Here is an 18073-nt window from a genome sequence, read left to right as displayed (position 1 = left end):
TAGTGTATTGGTACCGAAGGGCAGTTCCCAGAGAGAGCTGGTGATGAAGCCCAGGTAGCTCCAGGAGTTTGGGGGACCCCAGTACTTTGAGTGTTTGACATGAGCTTTTCACTGCTTGGGGATAAACAGGTTTATGACACAAAGGTCCAGGGAGAGAGGGTTTTGAGGCCCCACACGACGACAGCAGGCAGTTTAAAGGCAGTTCTAAGGCCCCCAGGTGGGCAGTGGGCAGTTTCGAGGCCCACGCGATGGCTGTTGCCGGTTTCGAGGCCCCCGGGACAGCAGTGGGCAGTTTCGAGGCCCCTGGGATGGCCGCGGGTGGTTTTGAGGCTCTGGCGATGGCAGTGGATGGTGTCGAGGCCCCCGGGGATTACAGTGCATGGTTTCGAGGCCCCCAGGATGGCAGCCGGCAGTTTTGAGGTGGTTTCGAGGCCCCTCGGCGGCATTGAGGAACGGTGTCATGTGAGGGTTACAATGTGGCGTCCCATCCCGTGAGGGGTGACAGTAGGATCCGCAAGGTCTAGTGAGAGCCTGGGAGCGAGGTAACGGCTTCACATGGCCAGGCCGAGCCTAGATTCTCCACAGGCCTACTCTGCTTAGAGACCAGGGCACACAGTCCCCATGGCAACAGCAATGGGGCAAAGGGAGAGGTAGTGGTACTGCACGAGGTGATTGGTCAGTGATGCTGTTATTCAAGCTGTTCGGTAGGCGGGCGTACCTACGCGTTCGAGGATTGGTGAGAAATGCTGTCGTTCGGCCAAGGTCGCCCATACGGTTGGTCCCCACGTTTGTCACTCAATCGAACGCGAGGGTAGGCGGGCGCAGTTGTTCTTTGGCTCATTGGACCCGCGCTCCGTCACTGAAGAGGGTTTGGGAGAGGGGGAGATGAGCTCGCCGATCTCCGATTGGGTGTCTTGGCTGCCACTCCCCAGGCTCTGAGGGCGGGTGTAACTGCTCGCCCGGTGATTTGACGATCGCCTTGTCAGTCCCTGTCCTTTCGGTGGCGGATTGGAGGGGATGCCGCGCGTGGCGGGCTCAGGCCCGCGGTGGCAGGGAAGCGGCTGCCTGTGCGGCTGAGAGTGGGCCCGGCCGGCCGGCGGTGGCTGCCTGTGGGGCCGGGAGGGGCGCGACTGAGGAGCGCGGAGAGCGGGTACCGGAGAGCGGCCGGGCCGGGGGGCGCAGAATGGGAGAGGGCAGAGTGGGGGGGAGGGGAAGGGAAGGGAAGTGGAGTGAGGGGGGAGGGGAAGCGGAGTGGGGGGGCAGGTGGAGTGAGGGGGGAGGGGAAGCGGAGTGGGGGAGGCGGGGTAAGTTTAGGGGGAGGCTGAAGGGGGAATAGGGGCAAGGGGTTGCTAGGAGTGGGGGGGCAGGAGTAGTGGGGTAGCTGGGGGTAATGGACGGTGAGGGTGAAGAGGGGCAGGAGGTGTATGTATGGGAGTGGGTGTATATATGGGGCAGTCGGGGGATAAGGGGAGACCAGGCCTGGGGGGGGGCTATAGGGAGATTCTCTCCCCCCTCCCGGTGCATGTGGGGGCGCTGACCGTCCCCCGAAATACGGGGTAAAAGGTTTGGGACGGGGGTTAAGAGTGTTATGGGGCAGTTCTAATGGGAAGCGTGAGGGGAGTGTGTTCCCCCTGGTGGGAGGGGGTTGTCTTTTCTGTGGGATCAGAACTGGGGGTCAGTGAATTAGAGAATTGTAGGAGATAAAGGGGTGTAGGAAGGCGGAGTAAAATAGCTGGAGGGGAATTTGTTAAGGGGTGGGGGTTTTTTTTGGGTGGCTGGGGACTAAAGAGATTTAAGCAATGCATGGCTTTGAGGACCATGCACCCCATGGTGCTATTTAAATAAGAGGTGGTAAACCCCGTACTATAGTCTCATGAATGAAAAAAAGGAGTACTTGTGGCACCTTAGAGACTAATAAATTTATTTGAGCATAAGCTTTCGTGAGCTACAGCTCACTTCATCGGATGCATGAATGTTACTTTAGTGTTCAGCACTGGGGGAGTTCCTGATGCTCCCACATGTGCCGTGGGCGGTGTGGGGTGTCTTTGGGAAGATTTAGTGAGGATGAAATTGTTGTCAGAGGGACTAAAAAGCTCAGAAAAGCATGGTGACCTAGATGCTGGGATTAAAGGGTTGGAAGGAAACTGTAACCTGGTGGGGAGGGGCTCCTTGTTCCTTTCAATTTCTGAGTGACTGAAATCAAAAGTTTTCCAATACAAAAGGAAATATTTTTGCTACTGGATTAATTAACTGAGATCCGACAAGCGTTTGAGTTGATAAATTAGAAAAATTGGACTGTAATTATATGTAGGCTTGGAAGAATTAGGGTTTTGTCGGTGAATGCAGTAAATATTGATTTCACCGTATACACAAATGGATGAGAAAATATTTTGATGGATAATAATCAACACTTAGACAATGCTTGAGAATTTATTAGAGTTTGATTTAAGGATATTTACTCTGTATATTTTGATATGTGATGTTGACAATTTGGATTTTAATTGTTATAAAACTTTAACTTTTTGAATTTCACGTCTCAATATCTACTATCACTAAATAATTGTCTGGTCCTCCTCATAATTTCCCACAACTGTGAAAATTTAAATTGATAAAAATTGAAAAAGTGCTAAAAGAAATAAAATTGATACTATCTGTTGAAATTGTAAAAGAAGAATTCTGTCAAACCTAATTATACGTTTACTTGTAACAGATGAGGTGGAGAATTGAAATTGTGCTTGTTTTGCCCTGATGGGTTACTTGGTTTCAGAAGGGACAGTTGAGATTTTGGGATTAGGGGTTAATTTAAACGTTCCTCCCACTCTTGCCCATGTTGGGAGTTGAGAACAGATATCTATCAACTAACAATCCTCAGGTGATGATGAGTCCACACCTAGCAACCTTTGAAATCTATTTAAAAAAAAAAAAAACAGGGACGCTGGGTGAAGGAGAAATATAGGGGTGTACCCTTTGACAGCCTCAAAATACACTGAACTGGGACAGGTGTTTGAAGGGACAGATGGTGGAGGTAAATTTTGCTACAAAATTGGGGGCTGCAGTCTCCTCAGTTGGGACTCTTGCTGTGTGGTGAATTGCCCAGGAAGGTCACATTGTGGAATAAAGGCATCATAAGCACGTTTTTTGTTTTTAAAGTTCCCTTGTGAGTGATGGGCAGGCGGAGGAGAAAGGACTGCAGAGGAAGGTAGCAAGCCCTAGTGTGTTGCAATGTTGTTCTCGGTTGCTTATTTGCCACAGAAAGCCCCTGTTGGATTATTATAATCTCTCTGAAAACTGGAGTGAAAGGGAGTCAGAGCTGAATTCCTGCTCCAGAGAGTGGAAGCTGACGCACCAGCCTAAGAATAGAGCAGGGAGTGGGAACTCAGACAATATTGATTCAAAAGATAACCTTTGTTTTATGTGTGTTTTGTGGCTATTTTGTCAGCAAACCATCCTTTCGAGAGAAATAGATTTTATTTTGTACATGGCTTGAAAACAGTGGTGAAACTGATACTTCCTAGTATAGTAACTGCATATGTAATGCATAGGGTGATATCTTGTCAGCCTCTTACCGTGTTTGTTCTCTGGTTATATTTCAGCTTCTGATGAAACGGCCAGGACTGGAGTAGTCGTTGAACCCGTCCTTGGTGGAAACCTTTGACTCTTCCATTTGAAGTTTCCTTCAGGCAGTTTCTCAAACGAGGAGGAGGGGGAGAAGCAGCAGCAGCCAGCTATCAGAGAATACACCCCGCTCTGGAAGCAGGGTGGGGAATCGGGAAGGCTAGAGGAAGTGACTGCATGTGGACTTTTGAGACAGTAAGTCATGTGGGGTTTATATGTAGCCTTGTGGACTGTTATCAAATAGATGTTGCTCTGAAGAGGAGGGGAGAGTGGAGGTTGTTTACTGGGGTATAATTTCTTTCCTCTGGAGATTTAGATCATTAATTTGGCTCATCTGAGTAACCTGATGACTTTTTTTTTTTAAATTCCTAATTGTTCAAGAGAACCTAAAACTGAAGTTTTGAATTTTCCCTTAAACTCTTAATCTTGGTGAATTATGATACTTTGAGCTCTTAGTTCTTGGCTGTGGTTGATGTTTTTGTTTTGTTTTGTTTTTAAACCTTCCACCTATGTTTGCTTTTTTTCCTCCTCCAGAAATGCTTTCTCTGAAGAAATATTTCACTGAAGGACTCATCCAATTCACCATTCTACTCAGCTTGATAGGTGTTCGTGTGGACGTGGATACCTACCTGAACTCGCAGCTTCCCCCTCTGAGGGAAATCATTCTGGGCCAGAGCTCTGCTTACACCCAGACCCAGTTTCACAACCTGCGGAACACCTTGGACGGATATGGCATCCATCCAAAAAGTGTAGACCTGGACTATTATTTCACAGCACGCAGGCTTCTCAACCAGGTGAGGGCCCTGGACAGGTTTCAGGTGCCCACCACTGAAGTAAATGCCTGGTTGGTGCACAGAGACCCTGAAGGTTCTGTGTCTAGTGCCCAGCCCAGCCCAGCCATCATCCTAGAGAACAGCAGTGGCCTGCAAGATGGGACCAATCCTGACAATGGCGTGAGGGAGAGTGGACCTGAGCAAGGATTTGGTGAAGAATTGGAAGACCTAGGAGCAGTGGCTTCTCCAGGGAATGGAGACTTGACCAAAGAGGTAGGCAGCACCTTCTTTTATGAAAGATACATGCCCAAGAAAGGGAACTGTTTGAGGATTTCCGTGGGAGAGGAGTAGTTTAGAGCTTAACTTTGAGTGTTGTGTAGCTTCCACAACTCCTGCTGAAGTCAATGGGAGCCATGTGTATTCAGCACCTCTGAATATCGGGTCCCTTAATCTGGAAGCCACGTGGCATGGAACTTAATATTGAGGTTGGGTGGTTCTGGGCACTTTCTCTTGATGTGTGCTGTGTCTTGGTCTGAAATTGGGTGGCTAGTCAGTAACTCAGTTTGAGTGCAGATTTGCATTTATAGGAATGATACAATAGCACCTTCTCTTTCCCAGTATTGGGTAACAGTTGCATCCCATGAGTCACCTGAGTGGTAGATTACTTGACTCTGGAGTTTGTCCAAATAATGTTTACAGCTTGGTTGCCAGCAGAGAGTGGGGAGGATGGTGAATTAGAAAGTAGCTTTTTTTCCATCTGAGTGTATTCTCCCAGTTGCTATGACACAGTCATGTGTTTGACCTCCCAGCAGCTGCTACTCTTTCTTTCCATTAGGTTTCTTTGGCAAGGCATGTTCAGACTTCGCTTCCCTGTGGCTGTATTGTACTGCTTTTAGTGATGGATTCCAGTGGAGAATGTTCGCTTGGATGCTACAGCCTCTCTCCTAAACTGTGCAGCTCAGACAAGCCATTATGTATGGTGGGGACTAGGCAGGGGATTTCCTACCTGTCCTGATCCCTAATCTCCTGTGATGAAGCTTAGAGGCAGCTCTTTGGAGTCAGAAGCAGGGGAATTTTGCAGGCAGCTGTTGAGGTTGTCTTGAACTTCTGTCACGTGATTTCAGTATAGCTACAGGTAGGAAACAGCATAAATGTGTCTCTGATGTGAAAGTGTTCCAGGAGAGGAAAAAGGTGAAACTTGCTTCAGATCTGATAATCTGCTGAATGGCATAATCTTGCCACTGGAATCCTGCATGGAGCATAGCTTGCTTGAATATGAGACCCTTCCCCTATCCACTGGAAAAGGTATCTGCTAGGGGAAGGATCAAAGGCTAAGAGAGCTAAGTCTGGCAGTGTTCCTTAGTGTTTAGAGCAGGGCACTCAGAGTAAGAAGTACTTTCTATTTTCATTTCTATTACTTACTTACTTTTCTGTGTGACCTTGGACAAGCCAATAATTTATGGTACCTTCCATCCGAGGATCTCAAAACACTTTACACAAGCATTCACAAATCTAGCTTCTTACCAGTCCAGTGAGAGAGGTGTATACTTACCCCCATTTTGCAAATGGGAAACTGGGGCACAGATTGAAGTGACTTGCCCAAGGTCAACACAGTCTGTGGTAGCTTGGGGAAAGGAATTCAGCTCTCCCACTCCCATCCTATGGCTTCACCACAAGATCGGCCTTCTCTGTGCCTTGGGTTTTCCCTCTTTAGAATGGGGATAATGTACCTGGAGATCTTTTGATGACAAATACTGTATAAATACAAAGTGGGGGCGGTATTTAGGAAGCGGTAGTTAGAGGAGTGAGAGGAGGCAGAGTGTATGGGTTGTAGGAAGAATCCTACTACTGATTTGTGTGGTCTGTAGGTTGGTGGTATCAGTGGTTTCCTAATTCCTACTCAGCTGTGTGTATTTTTTTTTTTGTTTGTTTTTGTTTTTAAACTAAAATTGTGCATTAAATACCATTCCAACTGTAAGCTCTCCGTAAGCAGGATGCAGTGACCCTGGTGCAAACCTGGCCAGCTCAAACTGGATTTGCTGCAAATGAGTCTCCTGGATGATCCAGATTCAAGGCTTCTGGAAAGTGTACTTGTCTGGACTACCATTATTGCTGCTTTTTTGGGAGGGGGGATTGCTAACCCTTTCTGTGTTCTACATATTCAAGTGCATGTTTTCTCCTCCCATCTTTTCCATTTTTCACTAAGAAGTCTGGCTCACACCTTGTAGAGTTTTTTTCTTTAAACCAGCACCCAGAAGATGTGCTGTGACTTCCTTTGGGACATGGCACTTCCCTGATTTTTCCCCCCCCCTCCCCCCTTCCCCCCCCCACAATTTATTTTCGGCACTGATGGCATGCAGTGCTGGAAATCCTGCCTCCCAATCCCTCCTCTCCTGGTGAACGTGCATTTCGTACCTCCCTATGTTCCCCAAGGGGTGGACAAGACTGTACTTGCGGCTGAAGTGAGGCTACAAAGCATGAAGTCTTGATTCCCAGCATTATTTATCTACATGATCATTTTTCTTTGTCTGGAACCTTGAACCTCATTCAGCTGTGTGGCTGGTAAATGTAGAGGGACTTAAAAGCTTTTCTGTCAGGTGTGTGCTGTGCGGTTCCTGGCAGACACTGTAATTGGAATTCACCTGAGACTGGCTGGAGGTTTGACTCTCCTGCTGTTATCCTGTGGGAAGCAGTCAGGAGGATAGTGTTAGGCAGACAGCTGCAGAAGTAGGGGAGATGCATTTCCCAGGTCTTCTCCTGGCACTTACAATCTGAATAGGGTGGCAACAGTTTATGGTCCAGACCAGATCTTGCTGTGGGGGAAATGCATTGTATCTTGGAGCTGCAGCTCACCCTGTGGTATGGTGCAAGACACTCTGTTCCATTGTTCTGATTAGCTTTGAGGATGGTTCTGACTTGGAATTTGACTTACTATCCTGTTCTGTAAACATACTAATGCTGGTGTATCCTGGTGAGGGTTATATTCAGGAGCATCCCAGTGCTTGCTCTTTCTTGTTGTTTTGCTATTCTAGCATCCCAAGGGCAATGTTTTGGGTTTTTTTGTCCTCCCTGTCTCTTGTCTGGGGTTTTTCCTCTTCTCCAGCACAGCATGGGGGAGGGAATTGTTGTCCTGTTGGCTGATCTTTGGAAAGACTGGCCCTGTGGATTGTGATGTCCCTATAACGTTTCCACAACAAGAGGATAAAAATACCCAGCAAGTGGAACATGTGACAAACTGCTGGTGCTGGGTATTATCCCAGTATGACAAAGCCCCTCTCCAACCAGTACTCTGGTAACAGGGAATTAGAACCTGGGGAAGATCTTCTTACACTTGGCTGTCTGCATAGAACGGACTTGTTTATGGTCAGTTCCTAAGGGACAGCAACCAGATAAAGTGACCAGCTGAGCACATACAGTTTCTGTTAACCTTAGAGATGAGGGATAATGGGAGCTCTTTGGGGGGGCGGGGGCGTGGGGGGGCGGCTGAGAGGATTTAGGTGTCTGCTTGGACTGGGAGGTGCAGTGTTAGACAGGGATAGCCCAAGGTTATATAGAACTTCCTTTTAAATATTGAAATAGTATTTACTGACTACAAAGTGTTTCTGTAGATGTCAAAGCTCTTTCAAAGAGGAAAACCTTATTAAACAGGTAACTCATGAATTACTCATCTGTAAAATGGGGATAATGACATCCATCCATTTTGTTAGTGCTTTGAGATCTATGGATGCAAAATCCAATATACGTACCGAGTATTGTCATTTTACATGGTGAAACAAGGGCGCAGAGAGGCTCAGTGAGTTGCCCATAGTCACACAGCAAGTCAGAGGTGGAGCTGGAAATATAATTAAGGTCTACTAACTCTCAGTCCTGAGTTCTAATTTGCCACAAGACTGTAAACTGCATCCACTTTAAGTGCTGGTTCTTCTGAGAGGCCTCCAAGGAGTGGTGTATTTAGAGGAGAAAGGCAGAGACTGCCGGTACTGAGGGGTAGCTCTGGGGTTACAGACTTTAGCTTGCAATCAAGATGTTATGACTTGGGTCAGATAAGGATCAGTAAGTGGATATTTCAAGATGAGCATTTTGGATGTGCAAGACTTTTCCATCAAGCTCCATGGGGAGCCAGGACAGACTGTACATAAAGCTGGGGGTGGGGCTGTGATAGCAGAAACAGAAGGGATCCAGACATGGAGCTAAAATGATTTGAAACTTGTACAGAATATCATAAAGAGATTGAAAAGGTTAGGACTTAAGTTTAGAGAGGAGACAAAGGGGTGGGGGGGGAGAGAAAATAAATAAATATAGAGAAGGTGAACTGGGCACTCTTGTTTATCCTTTCCCTCTTTGCCATAACTAAAGCTGCAGGTTTGTGTCAGCAGGGAAAAAAGTCAAGGATAGCCTGATTTTCCTGTTATCTGTGGCGTCCTGTGTGTGTGTGTGTCCATGACTCACCCCACAGGGCTGGGCCCAGCTCCCTTCTTGGGGCATTACGATCAGGAGTGTGAAGTTGCAACACAAATCAGATTTAGCTAAGATGCCCCTTTGTCATGATGGAGGGGGATAGGTCAAACCTACGCAGTGCTGTGACCTGGCATGCCAGGTTGCAATACCCAGAACATGGTGCTGGGCCCAGCCTCATGGGATGCAGGAGCAACTTAGGCCAGAGGTGAGTGCAGGGTATGCTCCATCTCAACTCCGGGAGCTGCCCTTCCCTGGGATCCGTGCGGGGCAGGCTCTGTCTCCAGCCTTTCTCCCCCCTCTGGACGAGCTGGCGCGGAAGGTTCTATTGAGCGTGGTCAGTGCCCCCTCTCTTTTTTCAGGGCATTTTTGCTCAGAGGTTACAGAGCAGTCACTGAACCTGTGACTCTTATGAAATTTACCATGACTGCTTGCTCTGTGATTTTTTTTCTTTAATTAAATGCTGTGACAAATCTGCAGCCCTACCCATAATGCAAGAACAAGGGGATAGTCAGTGAAATTGAACAGCAGCAAATTAAAAACCGATAAAACAGTTTACACAATACATAATTAACTTGTGGAACTCACTGCCCCAAGATATCAGTGAGGCCAAAACTAAGCAGGATCGAAAAAAGGATTAGACCTTTATATAGAAAATGAGAACATCCACAGTTATTAGGCCAAAAGCTATAAAGCCGTGGATCTCAATCAGGAGTACATGAACCCTTGGTGGTATGCAGAGGTCTTCCATGGGGTACATCAACACATCTATTTTTTGGCCTCATTTTTTTACAACAGGCTACATAAAAAGCACTAGCAAAGTCAGTACAAACTAAAATTTCATACACACAATGACTTGTTTATACTGTTCTATATACTATACATTGAAATGTAAGTACAATATTTATATTCCAATGGATTTATTTTATGGTAAAAATGAGTCAGTAATTTTTCACTAACAGTGCGCTGTGACACTTTTGTATTTTTATGTCTGATTTTGTAAGCAAGTAGTTTTTAAGTGAGGTGACACTAGGGGTATACAAGACAAATCAGACTCCTGAAAATGCTACAGTAGTCTGGAAAGGGTGAGAGCCACTGATATAAAGGATAAACATCTCTTGCTTCAGAGCATAAGCCAAATGCTAACTGCCAAGGGTTAGGCAGAAACGTCTCTTATGGGCAGCTTACTCCATAATTGTACAATGAGAGGACTCAAGCACCTTCCTGAAGAATCTGTTACTGGCCACAACTGGGGATATAGTGCACTGGACTAGATAGACTACTGGTCTGACTGGTATAACAGTTCCTATTTCTAACTCCCTCCCCTCCTGCTGGTGTGGGAATGATGGGTGCAGGTCCATGACTGACTCAGTAGCAAGGCTTATGCTCTCATCCGGCATGTAAATATGATGTGCAAATCCTCCCCAATCTCCCTGTGACATCACTGCACATGTGCAGATGACACAGACACCCTGTCTCTGGTTCTGACCTATTTCCCCCCCTTATGGTAGGGGAGGCCAGGTGCCTGTTTCCTAGTGGGTTCTGGTCTCGCAGGATGTGGGGCCCTGCCACAGCAAAGCTGGGTCCCCTCTCCGGTCTGGATAAACTGGGACGGGGCAGCGGGGAGACTTTGCCTGTGACAAAGGGGGGAGCCGAGCTGCTGGGAACCTCCCAGGCGAATATAAAGAATCCTGGCAAAGGTGCCATTCGGCCCAAGCTCCTGGCGGCCCAGGCCAGGCCTCCTGTGGGGTGTCTCTGCCTGGAGCACGCTGTAAGTGTCCCGGGAGAGAGATCCCTCTGACGCTTCGCTGCCCCCTCCCCCCCCCACCCCACTGCACCATCCCAGGCAGCGGTGGGTGGGGCACCCTGGCGTGGGAGCGTCTCCTCAAGGAGACACAGGCCCGAGCAGCTGAGCCCAAGGGGCGGGGGGAGGAGCCGGGCTCTCGCCGCAGCCTAGGTGACGAGTGCGGGCGGGGGGGGGGGGGGGAGGAGACTGGCTCCCTCCGCATCCTCACCAGTGACCCGGGGTATGGGATTGGCTCTGCCGCAGCCTAGGTAACAAGCGGAGGGAGGAGACTGGCTCCCTCCGCATCCTCCGCGGTGACCTGGGGGAGGGGATTGGCTCTCGCCGCAGCCTAGGTAACAGGGGGCGGGGGGGGGGGATCGAGTCTCGCTGCAGCCTGAGCGCTGAGCATGGGGTGGGGATTCCATCTCGCTGCAGCCTCGGCCATGAGCAGGGGGTGGGGATTCGGTCTCACTCCTGCCTAAGCAACAAGCGGGGCCCATTATTGGAGCTGTGGCTCAGGGAAGGAGGGGAGGAGGGGGCGGAGGGCTGGCTGGCACGCAGCACCTGTGGATCACATGCTGTTAGGGGGGCTTCCAAACAACCCGGGGTTCGGCCTGCCAAAAAAAGCTCCGTTACTGAACTCGGAGATGTCTGTGCGGCACCGTGCCCGGGTCTCACAGCTCTGCCTGCCTGGAATGCGCCCCACATAGACCATGATCTGCAGGGACAGCTCCATGAGCAGCAGCTGGGGACATGAAAAAGGTATCCCTTACCTTAACCCTTTTATTGTCCCAGCATAGTGTGCTGCTCCAGGCGAGGCAGAGACGGTGGGGAGAGACCTAGGAAGTCTGTCTCAAGGAGACAGATATATGATCAGAGCACAAGATAGCTGGGGTAGTCAGAGAAAGGGTCCTTGCTGAGTGACATTTGGGCCTGGGGGGACTGGTCTTTGGGGAGGGTGTGATAGTGAATGCCAGGGCAGAAATAGGGGTCAGGGGATGGTTTCACGGTAGCATTTGGGATACTGTGGAGTGTAGAGCCTAAATACTTTAGACATTGTATAGGGTGACATTGACCTCACAAGAGGCTGATGTCTAGGGGGCTCTGGTTGTTTCTTGGAGTCGGGGCGGGAGGCTATTGTGGATTCCTCTTGTCAGTTTCTGCAAGTCCCAAATGTGATGGCAGCTGTTGGGGAGCCTTTTTCACAAGAGCGGGGAGAATCTTTTTAAGGAAGCAGAGATGTCCTGTCTCCTTGCTTTGAGGTGGGGGGAGGGGTGCTAAGGGCTCATTGATAAATTGTGAAGTCGACTGCCATAATTTTTCAGTAAAATAAACCATCTGTGCTGTGATGTGGGATGTAGGGTGGGGAGGAATCTGTACTTCCCAGGCTTAGGTGGTAATTCTAGGGTAGGGCCTTGGCTCCTGGTCATATTAAAAGCCCCTGAGGTTTGAGCCAGCACAGGGGGGTGGGGTGTGCCCTGGGTTAGGCTTGCATTAGAGGGAGGGGCTAGCGGGTGGTGGTGGCTGTGAAGAGACACAAGTGTTTGCAGATTCATGATATTATATGGTTAGGGATGAGGCATTTGGGTTCTTGAACATGTTGATGCAAGGGAGCAGGAGGGTGGTAGCAGGCATTTCCCGTCACACTCGGGGTCATGGACTCTTTGCATGGGGACCCTGGGGCTGTACAGGGAGGGAAGATGACAGTTCTCAGAATGGGGTTAAAGTTCCGGCAGGGTGGGGGGTGCTTTCAGTTGGAAGGCTGCGCTGTCTCTCATTGTAGGTGAAGGGCTGGGCACGGCTGGCATCTTGGCTGTCTGTAGAGGAGTGGTGAGCAGGCAGCAGGCCCGCGGCAAGGATCTCAAGTTGCATCAGGTGGCTGGGAATGCAGGGTTTTTCCTCTCCAACGCACTCCACCCCTTTATGCAAATGTCGAGAATGGCACCACAGGCTGATGCAAGCTCCTCCATGGAGCAGCAACCCTGCATGACAATTGGCCCTCGCCATCCAGCCGGCATCGTGCAGCCCAGTGGAGTTAAAGCTGCAGACTCCTTTTTTTCCCTGAGATGGGAGGAGGCCCCAGTGTAGCATGGAGAGCAGGGAGGAGACCGCTAAAGTCGCTTTCCAATGGAGTTCTGTTCTTTCTCCAGCCTGGCTCCTTTGTACAGCTGCTGTTAGAGACCTAGCAGGGCAAAATGACCATGGGCTCTTGTGCAAAGGAGGCACAGCAGCTGGCCTCTGCGCAAGGCAGGGGTGAAGGACTGGTGTCTGGCGTCCCTGATGGGGATGGTGGGGGTGGGGTGGTATGTGAAAGAAATCATCGTGGAAGGTTGGAACTGTGTCCAGTACTAATGGATGGGTGGGGACAGGGCACTGTGCCCAAGAAAGGTGGTGTAGTGGGTGGGAGTGCTGGTATGGGGGATGCAATGTAGCACAGGAAGGGTGGCTCTGAAGCTGGGTGGAATGAGGACATCGTGTTGTAGGGTGGAAGGGGTGCTTGTCTGGGAAGGTTGACATGCTGCAGGAACCGGGGGGAAGGGGAGAAGAGGGTCTTCCCTCTGTGGTGGGGTGCCAAGTGCTGAAGGAAATCTTGTTTGTCTTTCAGGACATCGATTTGATTGACATCCTGTGGAGACAGGATATTGATCTCGGCGCTGGGCGAGAGATTTTTGACTACAGCCATCGCCAGAAGGAGAGCGAAGTGGACAAAGAACTGAGTGATGGGAGGGAGCACGCGGACAGCTGGAGGAGCGGAGGGAACGAGACCTTGGATAGAAACCTGCTAGTTGATGGAGAGACGGGGGAGAGTTTCCCTGCACAGGTAACAGCCCCCTGAGTAGGGCTTACCCCTCATTCCAGGGTGTATTGCTGTGTTCTGGGATTTGTGTGTCTGCCACCCAGCAGGGGAGGAGAGGGAACCATCAGCTAGCTGTTATTAGCAGTGGCACTGAGTGATTTTTAGAGGGGACACTCTTCCTCCCTTCTGGCTGATGGTAATGGCTGTTAAAGTAAGAAAGGGCATGAAGAACACCCGACCCATCTGGATGACAGGCCACGATGCTGGAGAACAGTCTCTCCCAGGCTAGAGAGAACCAAATACAGAGGTGAACTAGGGGAAATAACCAGGAAGCTGTTGGCACCTTGATTATCTGCTGCCAGGAAATAGGCAGGAGGATCCAGGGTCACTAACACAGAGCAAGACAAGGCCAGAGTCTCTTTGAGTGTTGACAAAGCTTTATTCCAGTGAGCGGTTTGGGAGTGGGAGTCATTGGCTCCTGTTCGGCTTTTGGGTTCTTTGCGGAAGTTGTGAATGAGGCACAAGGCGGGAGAGAGAGAGTAGGTACTGAGCAAAATCCTCACTAGGCTATGGGAAGTTTGAAGCTGAGTCTCTGTCTGCAGCAGGGGTCAGCGAAGCTAATGCAGAAAAGTCAGTGTGAAACTAACCCGAACACGAGTTCATTTGACCCCTGGCCCATTTAGGAGCAGTATTGACTAGCTTCAGAAAGTCATGGCAGGTTCTCCTTGACTAGCAGGATAGTGATTGCAACTTGATCAAAAGCATGGGGGACTCTGGATATTTGGGCTCTATGTAGAACATACTAAGCCATTGAGTCCCTGATGCCCGTGGTTCAGAAACTTGTGTCCTACCCTTTAGGGAGGTCCTTACCCTTCAGTAAACTGTGCTGAAATGATTCATTGTCCCAGGTGCCTGGCGTGGTGGATCAGACGGCCCTGTCGCTGGAGGAGTGCCTTAGGTTGCTGGAAGCCACCTTCCCCTTTGGGGAGAACTCTGAGGTGAGCTTGTGCATTCTTATAGAGTCATAGATACTAAGGTCAGAAGGGACCATTATGATCATCTAGTCTGACCTCCTGCACAATTCAAGCCACAGAATCTCACCCACCCACTCCTGCAATAAACCTCTCACCTATGTCTGAGCTATTGAAGTCCTCAAATCATGGTTTAAAGACTTCAGGGTGCAGAGAATCGTCCAGCAAGTGACCCATGCTACAGAGGAAGGCAAAAAACCCCCAGGGCCTCTTCCAATCTGCCCTGGAGGAAAATTCCTTCCTGACCCCAAATATGGTGATCAGCTGAACCCTGAGCATGTGGGCAAGATTCACCAGCCAGATACCAAGGAAAGAATTCTCTGTAGTAACTCAGATCCCACCCCATCTAACACCATTTCTCCATGACTCATTTCTAAGTGTGACAGATCCAGAGCCTTTTTTTGTTGGTGCTTTGGGGTTTGATGCCTTTTGCCTCCCATTTAAGACAAATATCAGAGACCACTAAACAGGCAGTAAATTGGGTTAATCTGTCTAAGGAGGCTCCAGGCACAGCTCCTGTGAAGCAGCCAGTGGGGAAGATGGTCACAATTAATTAAGGGCTTCTGACTTTGTTTCTAATTAGTCCACAGTGAACTGTAGGGGAATAACAGCAGCTAGTTCTCAGTCTGAATAAAACAAAAGCAGTTCCTTTTTGTGGAGCCTGAAAGGCATTCAGGGCTTTGCTGACCTGCCTCTCCTCGGCAGACCAGATGTGGACGAACACTGCTTTGTATTTAGTTTCCAGCTGCGGATGCCACCCACCTAAACGAAGCTGTGTCTAGTGAAAGCGAGTCCTCTGTTATCCAGAGCGGCCTCCTGTCTCCTCTTCTGACGGAGACAGAGTCCCCATTCGATCTGGAGCAGCAGTGGCAGGACCTTATGTCTATAATGGAAATGCAGGTTAGTTCTTGCTAATCGCTTTACGGTGGTTACTTGTCTGGATCCCCATTGCTCCCTTTTCTCTCTCCAGTGGGTATCCGAAGCAGGATTGATGGAGAGGGGTGGGGGGGGGGGGCATTGTGGGCATTCCTGAACTATGTGTAAGTGCAGAGCAGGATTGCTATTGGAAATGCTTGATACATATGCCCCCAGGATGTGGTATCTCATCCCCTTTGGGCCAGCTGAAGTATATGTCAACATGCTGAATGTTTAGGTGAGGGCGCTACCTGGTGTGTGCCCTTCCCATCTCAAGCTGCTTCTGTTCATTTTAGTGGTTTGATGGCTGTTCTAAGAAGCTGAGATCAAAACTGCCTCTGTCTTTGGGGTGGGGAGAGGGAACATGGAGGGAGGGGAATTTCTTATTGTTGGCAACATGAGTCTTAAATCTTCCAGATCCTCCAGACCTCATGAGCGCTGCTGGAACTAGCTCACCCCATGATCTCTGCAGGCTCCTCTCTCTTCTATTTTTAGCCTCTGGTGGTGGTTGTAGTGCATATAGAAAATGGGGGAGAAGGATAGTGCCCAAGGCTGGATCATTTGCTGAACTGCTTCTAATCTCTTTCAGGCTATGGAAGTGAACAACACAACTGCTGAAATCCTGTATAATGGCACAAATGGAGACCTGCTGACTGCTAACTACAGTCTAGCTCCAAACACTCCCATCAATCAGAATGTCAGCCTGCATCAGGCATCTCTGGGTAGCTGCACACAGGACCTCTCCTCCCTCTTCAGCTCAGAGATCGAGAGCCCCTCCATGGCTAGCAGCTCAGCCCTGCTCCAGCTGGCTCCTGACAACTCCACGGGCCTCAACACCACCTTTGGATCTACCAACTTGAGTGGCATCTTCTTCCCTCCGCAGGTGAATAGCACAGTCAATGAGACAACTGGCCCAGAACTACCAGATCCATTAGGGGGTCTTCTAGATGAAGCCATGCTTGATGAGATCAGTTTGATGGACTTGGCTATTGAAGAAGGTTTCAACCCAGTGCAAGCCTCTCAGCTGGAAGAAGAGTTTGATTCTGACTCAGGGCTTTCTTTGGACTCTAGCCATAGTCCTGCTTCTTTCAGTAGCTCAGAAGCCTCCTCTGCTTCTTCTTCCTCCTCCTCCTCCTCCTCTTCTTCCTCTTTTTCTGAGGAAGGAGCTGTAGGCTACAGCTCAGACTCTGAAAATGTGGACTTCGAAGAAACGGAAGGGGCAGTTGGATACCAACCGGAGTACAGCAAGTTCTGCCGCATGAGCTATCAAGACCCATCCGAGCTACGCTACTTGCCTTACTTGGAGCATGTTGGTCACAACCACACTTACAACATGGCACCTGAGAGCAAGGAGAAGCAATCTGACTTCCTGGATAAGCAGATGAGCCGGGACGAGCACCGAGCTAGAGCCATGAAGATCCCTTTCACCAATGACAAGATTATAAACCTGCCAGTGGAGGAGTTCAATGAACTTCTCTCCAAGTACCAGCTCAGTGAGGCACAGTTGAGCTTGATCCGGGACATCAGGCGGAGGGGCAAGAATAAGATGGCTGCCCAAAACTGCCGCAAGAGGAAACTGGACACCATCCTGAACTTAGAACGGGATGTGGGAGACTTGCAGAGGGACAAGTCCAAACTGCTCAGGGAGAAGGTGGAATTTCTCAAGTCCATTCGCCAAATGAAACAGAAGGTGCAAAACCTGTACCAGGAAGTGTTTGGGCGCCTGCGTGACGAGAATGGCCAGCCCTACTCTCCAAATCAATACTCCCTACAGTATGCCAGCGATGGCAGTGTTATCTTGATACCTCGCGCCTTGGCAGACCAGCAGGCCAGGCGGAAGGAGAGGAAACAGAAAGACAGGAGGAAGTGAGCCAGAGGGAGGAGGAGGGAGCTCACTAAAGTTAGAAACTGGAGAAGGGCTGAGCCTGGAAGTACTAGAGGAACTTTCATGCCTTCTTATCCAATATATCTTCTCAAACATGACTGCTGCCGGTCAGTGTACAGGAAGAGACTGCTGCACGTGGAGGGTGCAGGACCTGCACTTTGAATTTCTGATGGCTCCTGTCAGGGAGTGACCGGGGAGGAACAGACAGTGAACTGGGCAAGCCCAGCTCCCTCTACAACCTGGAATCTTTTGAGTATGGGGAATAAGCTGGCATCCTTGGTGGTGAGAATCTGCAGAAGATGGAGAAACTACTGTTTAGGAACTGGCTTTAAAAAAGATTTAAGCAAATGAACTTAAAGTTGTAGGAGAGACATTTTTCTGAACTTCCAAAGTTCTGTGACTTCAGGTAGTTTTTTTTTTTTTTTTTTGAACCAGTTTTGACATTGGTGTGTGATAAAACCTGACTTAATTCCAGATTAACCAATTTCCCTTCCTAGATCAGACCAGTGCACGCATGGAAACACAAAGTGGTGTGTTTTTCATTAACTCTTTCCAGTCTGAGGAACCTTAGATGGGGCTAGGAGAAGTGGGAGAGCTCTTATCTTACCATCTCTAGAGCTGTTAATCCTCATGTGCGTTACACCTTTGGGGTCGGTGGATCTGGAAAGGGTTAATAGAACCAATGTGATGACGTATCCCCCACAAAACTCGGAGCATGTCACTGCCAATGAGCCAGCACCATGGTGTTAGATGATGGCAAGCAGTAGCCTGCATGCAAACACTGTCTTCTCCCACTGACTGGCTGAGGAACCAGGG

The 18073-nt window shown here is 49.3% G+C and overlaps 1 protein-coding gene across 2 annotated transcripts; it reads left to right on the top strand.

Annotated features, from left to right (window-relative positions):
• The first annotated feature begins 1019 nt into the window (after positions 1 to 1019).
• Positions 1020 to 17748, top strand: NFE2L1 (NFE2 like bZIP transcription factor 1). 2 transcript variants are annotated; one of them, XM_074940832.1, is made up of 7 exons: positions 1020 to 1150; positions 3594 to 3810; positions 4150 to 4661; positions 13235 to 13450; positions 14335 to 14424; positions 15196 to 15357; positions 15962 to 17748. In XM_074940832.1, the coding sequence occupies exons 3-7, from the start codon at positions 4152 to 4154 to the stop codon at positions 17240 to 17242; spliced, it is 2259 nt and encodes a 752-aa protein (XP_074796933.1). In that variant the 5' UTR covers positions 1020 to 1150; positions 3594 to 3810; positions 4150 to 4151; the 3' UTR covers positions 17243 to 17748. The 2 variants fall into 2 exon arrangements, with proteins under 2 accessions (XP_074796933.1, XP_074796934.1); XM_074940833.1 differs by lacking the exons at positions 1020 to 1150; positions 3594 to 3810; positions 4150 to 4661 and adding an exon at positions 11171 to 11391.
• Positions 17749 to 18073: the final 325 nt, after the last annotated feature.

Source organism: Natator depressus, chromosome 27 (genome assembly GCF_965152275.1).
Source record: "Natator depressus isolate rNatDep1 chromosome 27, rNatDep2.hap1, whole genome shotgun sequence".
In the NCBI taxonomy this organism is placed as follows: Eukaryota; Metazoa; Chordata; order Testudines; family Cheloniidae; genus Natator; species Natator depressus.
This window is presented reverse-complemented; position numbering and strand designations above follow the sequence as displayed.

What these genes read in the sequence shown, in the direction of transcription:
- NFE2L1 (XM_074940832.1), top strand. Translation starts at nt 4,152, where the DNA reads ATGCTTTCTCTGAAGAAATATTTCACTGAAGGACTCATCCAATTCACC. An exon ending in ATGGAGACTTGACCAAAGAG is followed by an intron (nt 4,662 to 13,234) that starts GTAGGCAGCACC and finishes TTTGTCTTTCAG; the next exon opens with GACATCGATTTGATTGACAT. An exon ending in GGGAGAGTTTCCCTGCACAG is followed by an intron (nt 13,451 to 14,334) that starts GTAACAGCCCCC and finishes TCATTGTCCCAG; the next exon opens with GTGCCTGGCGTGGTGGATCA.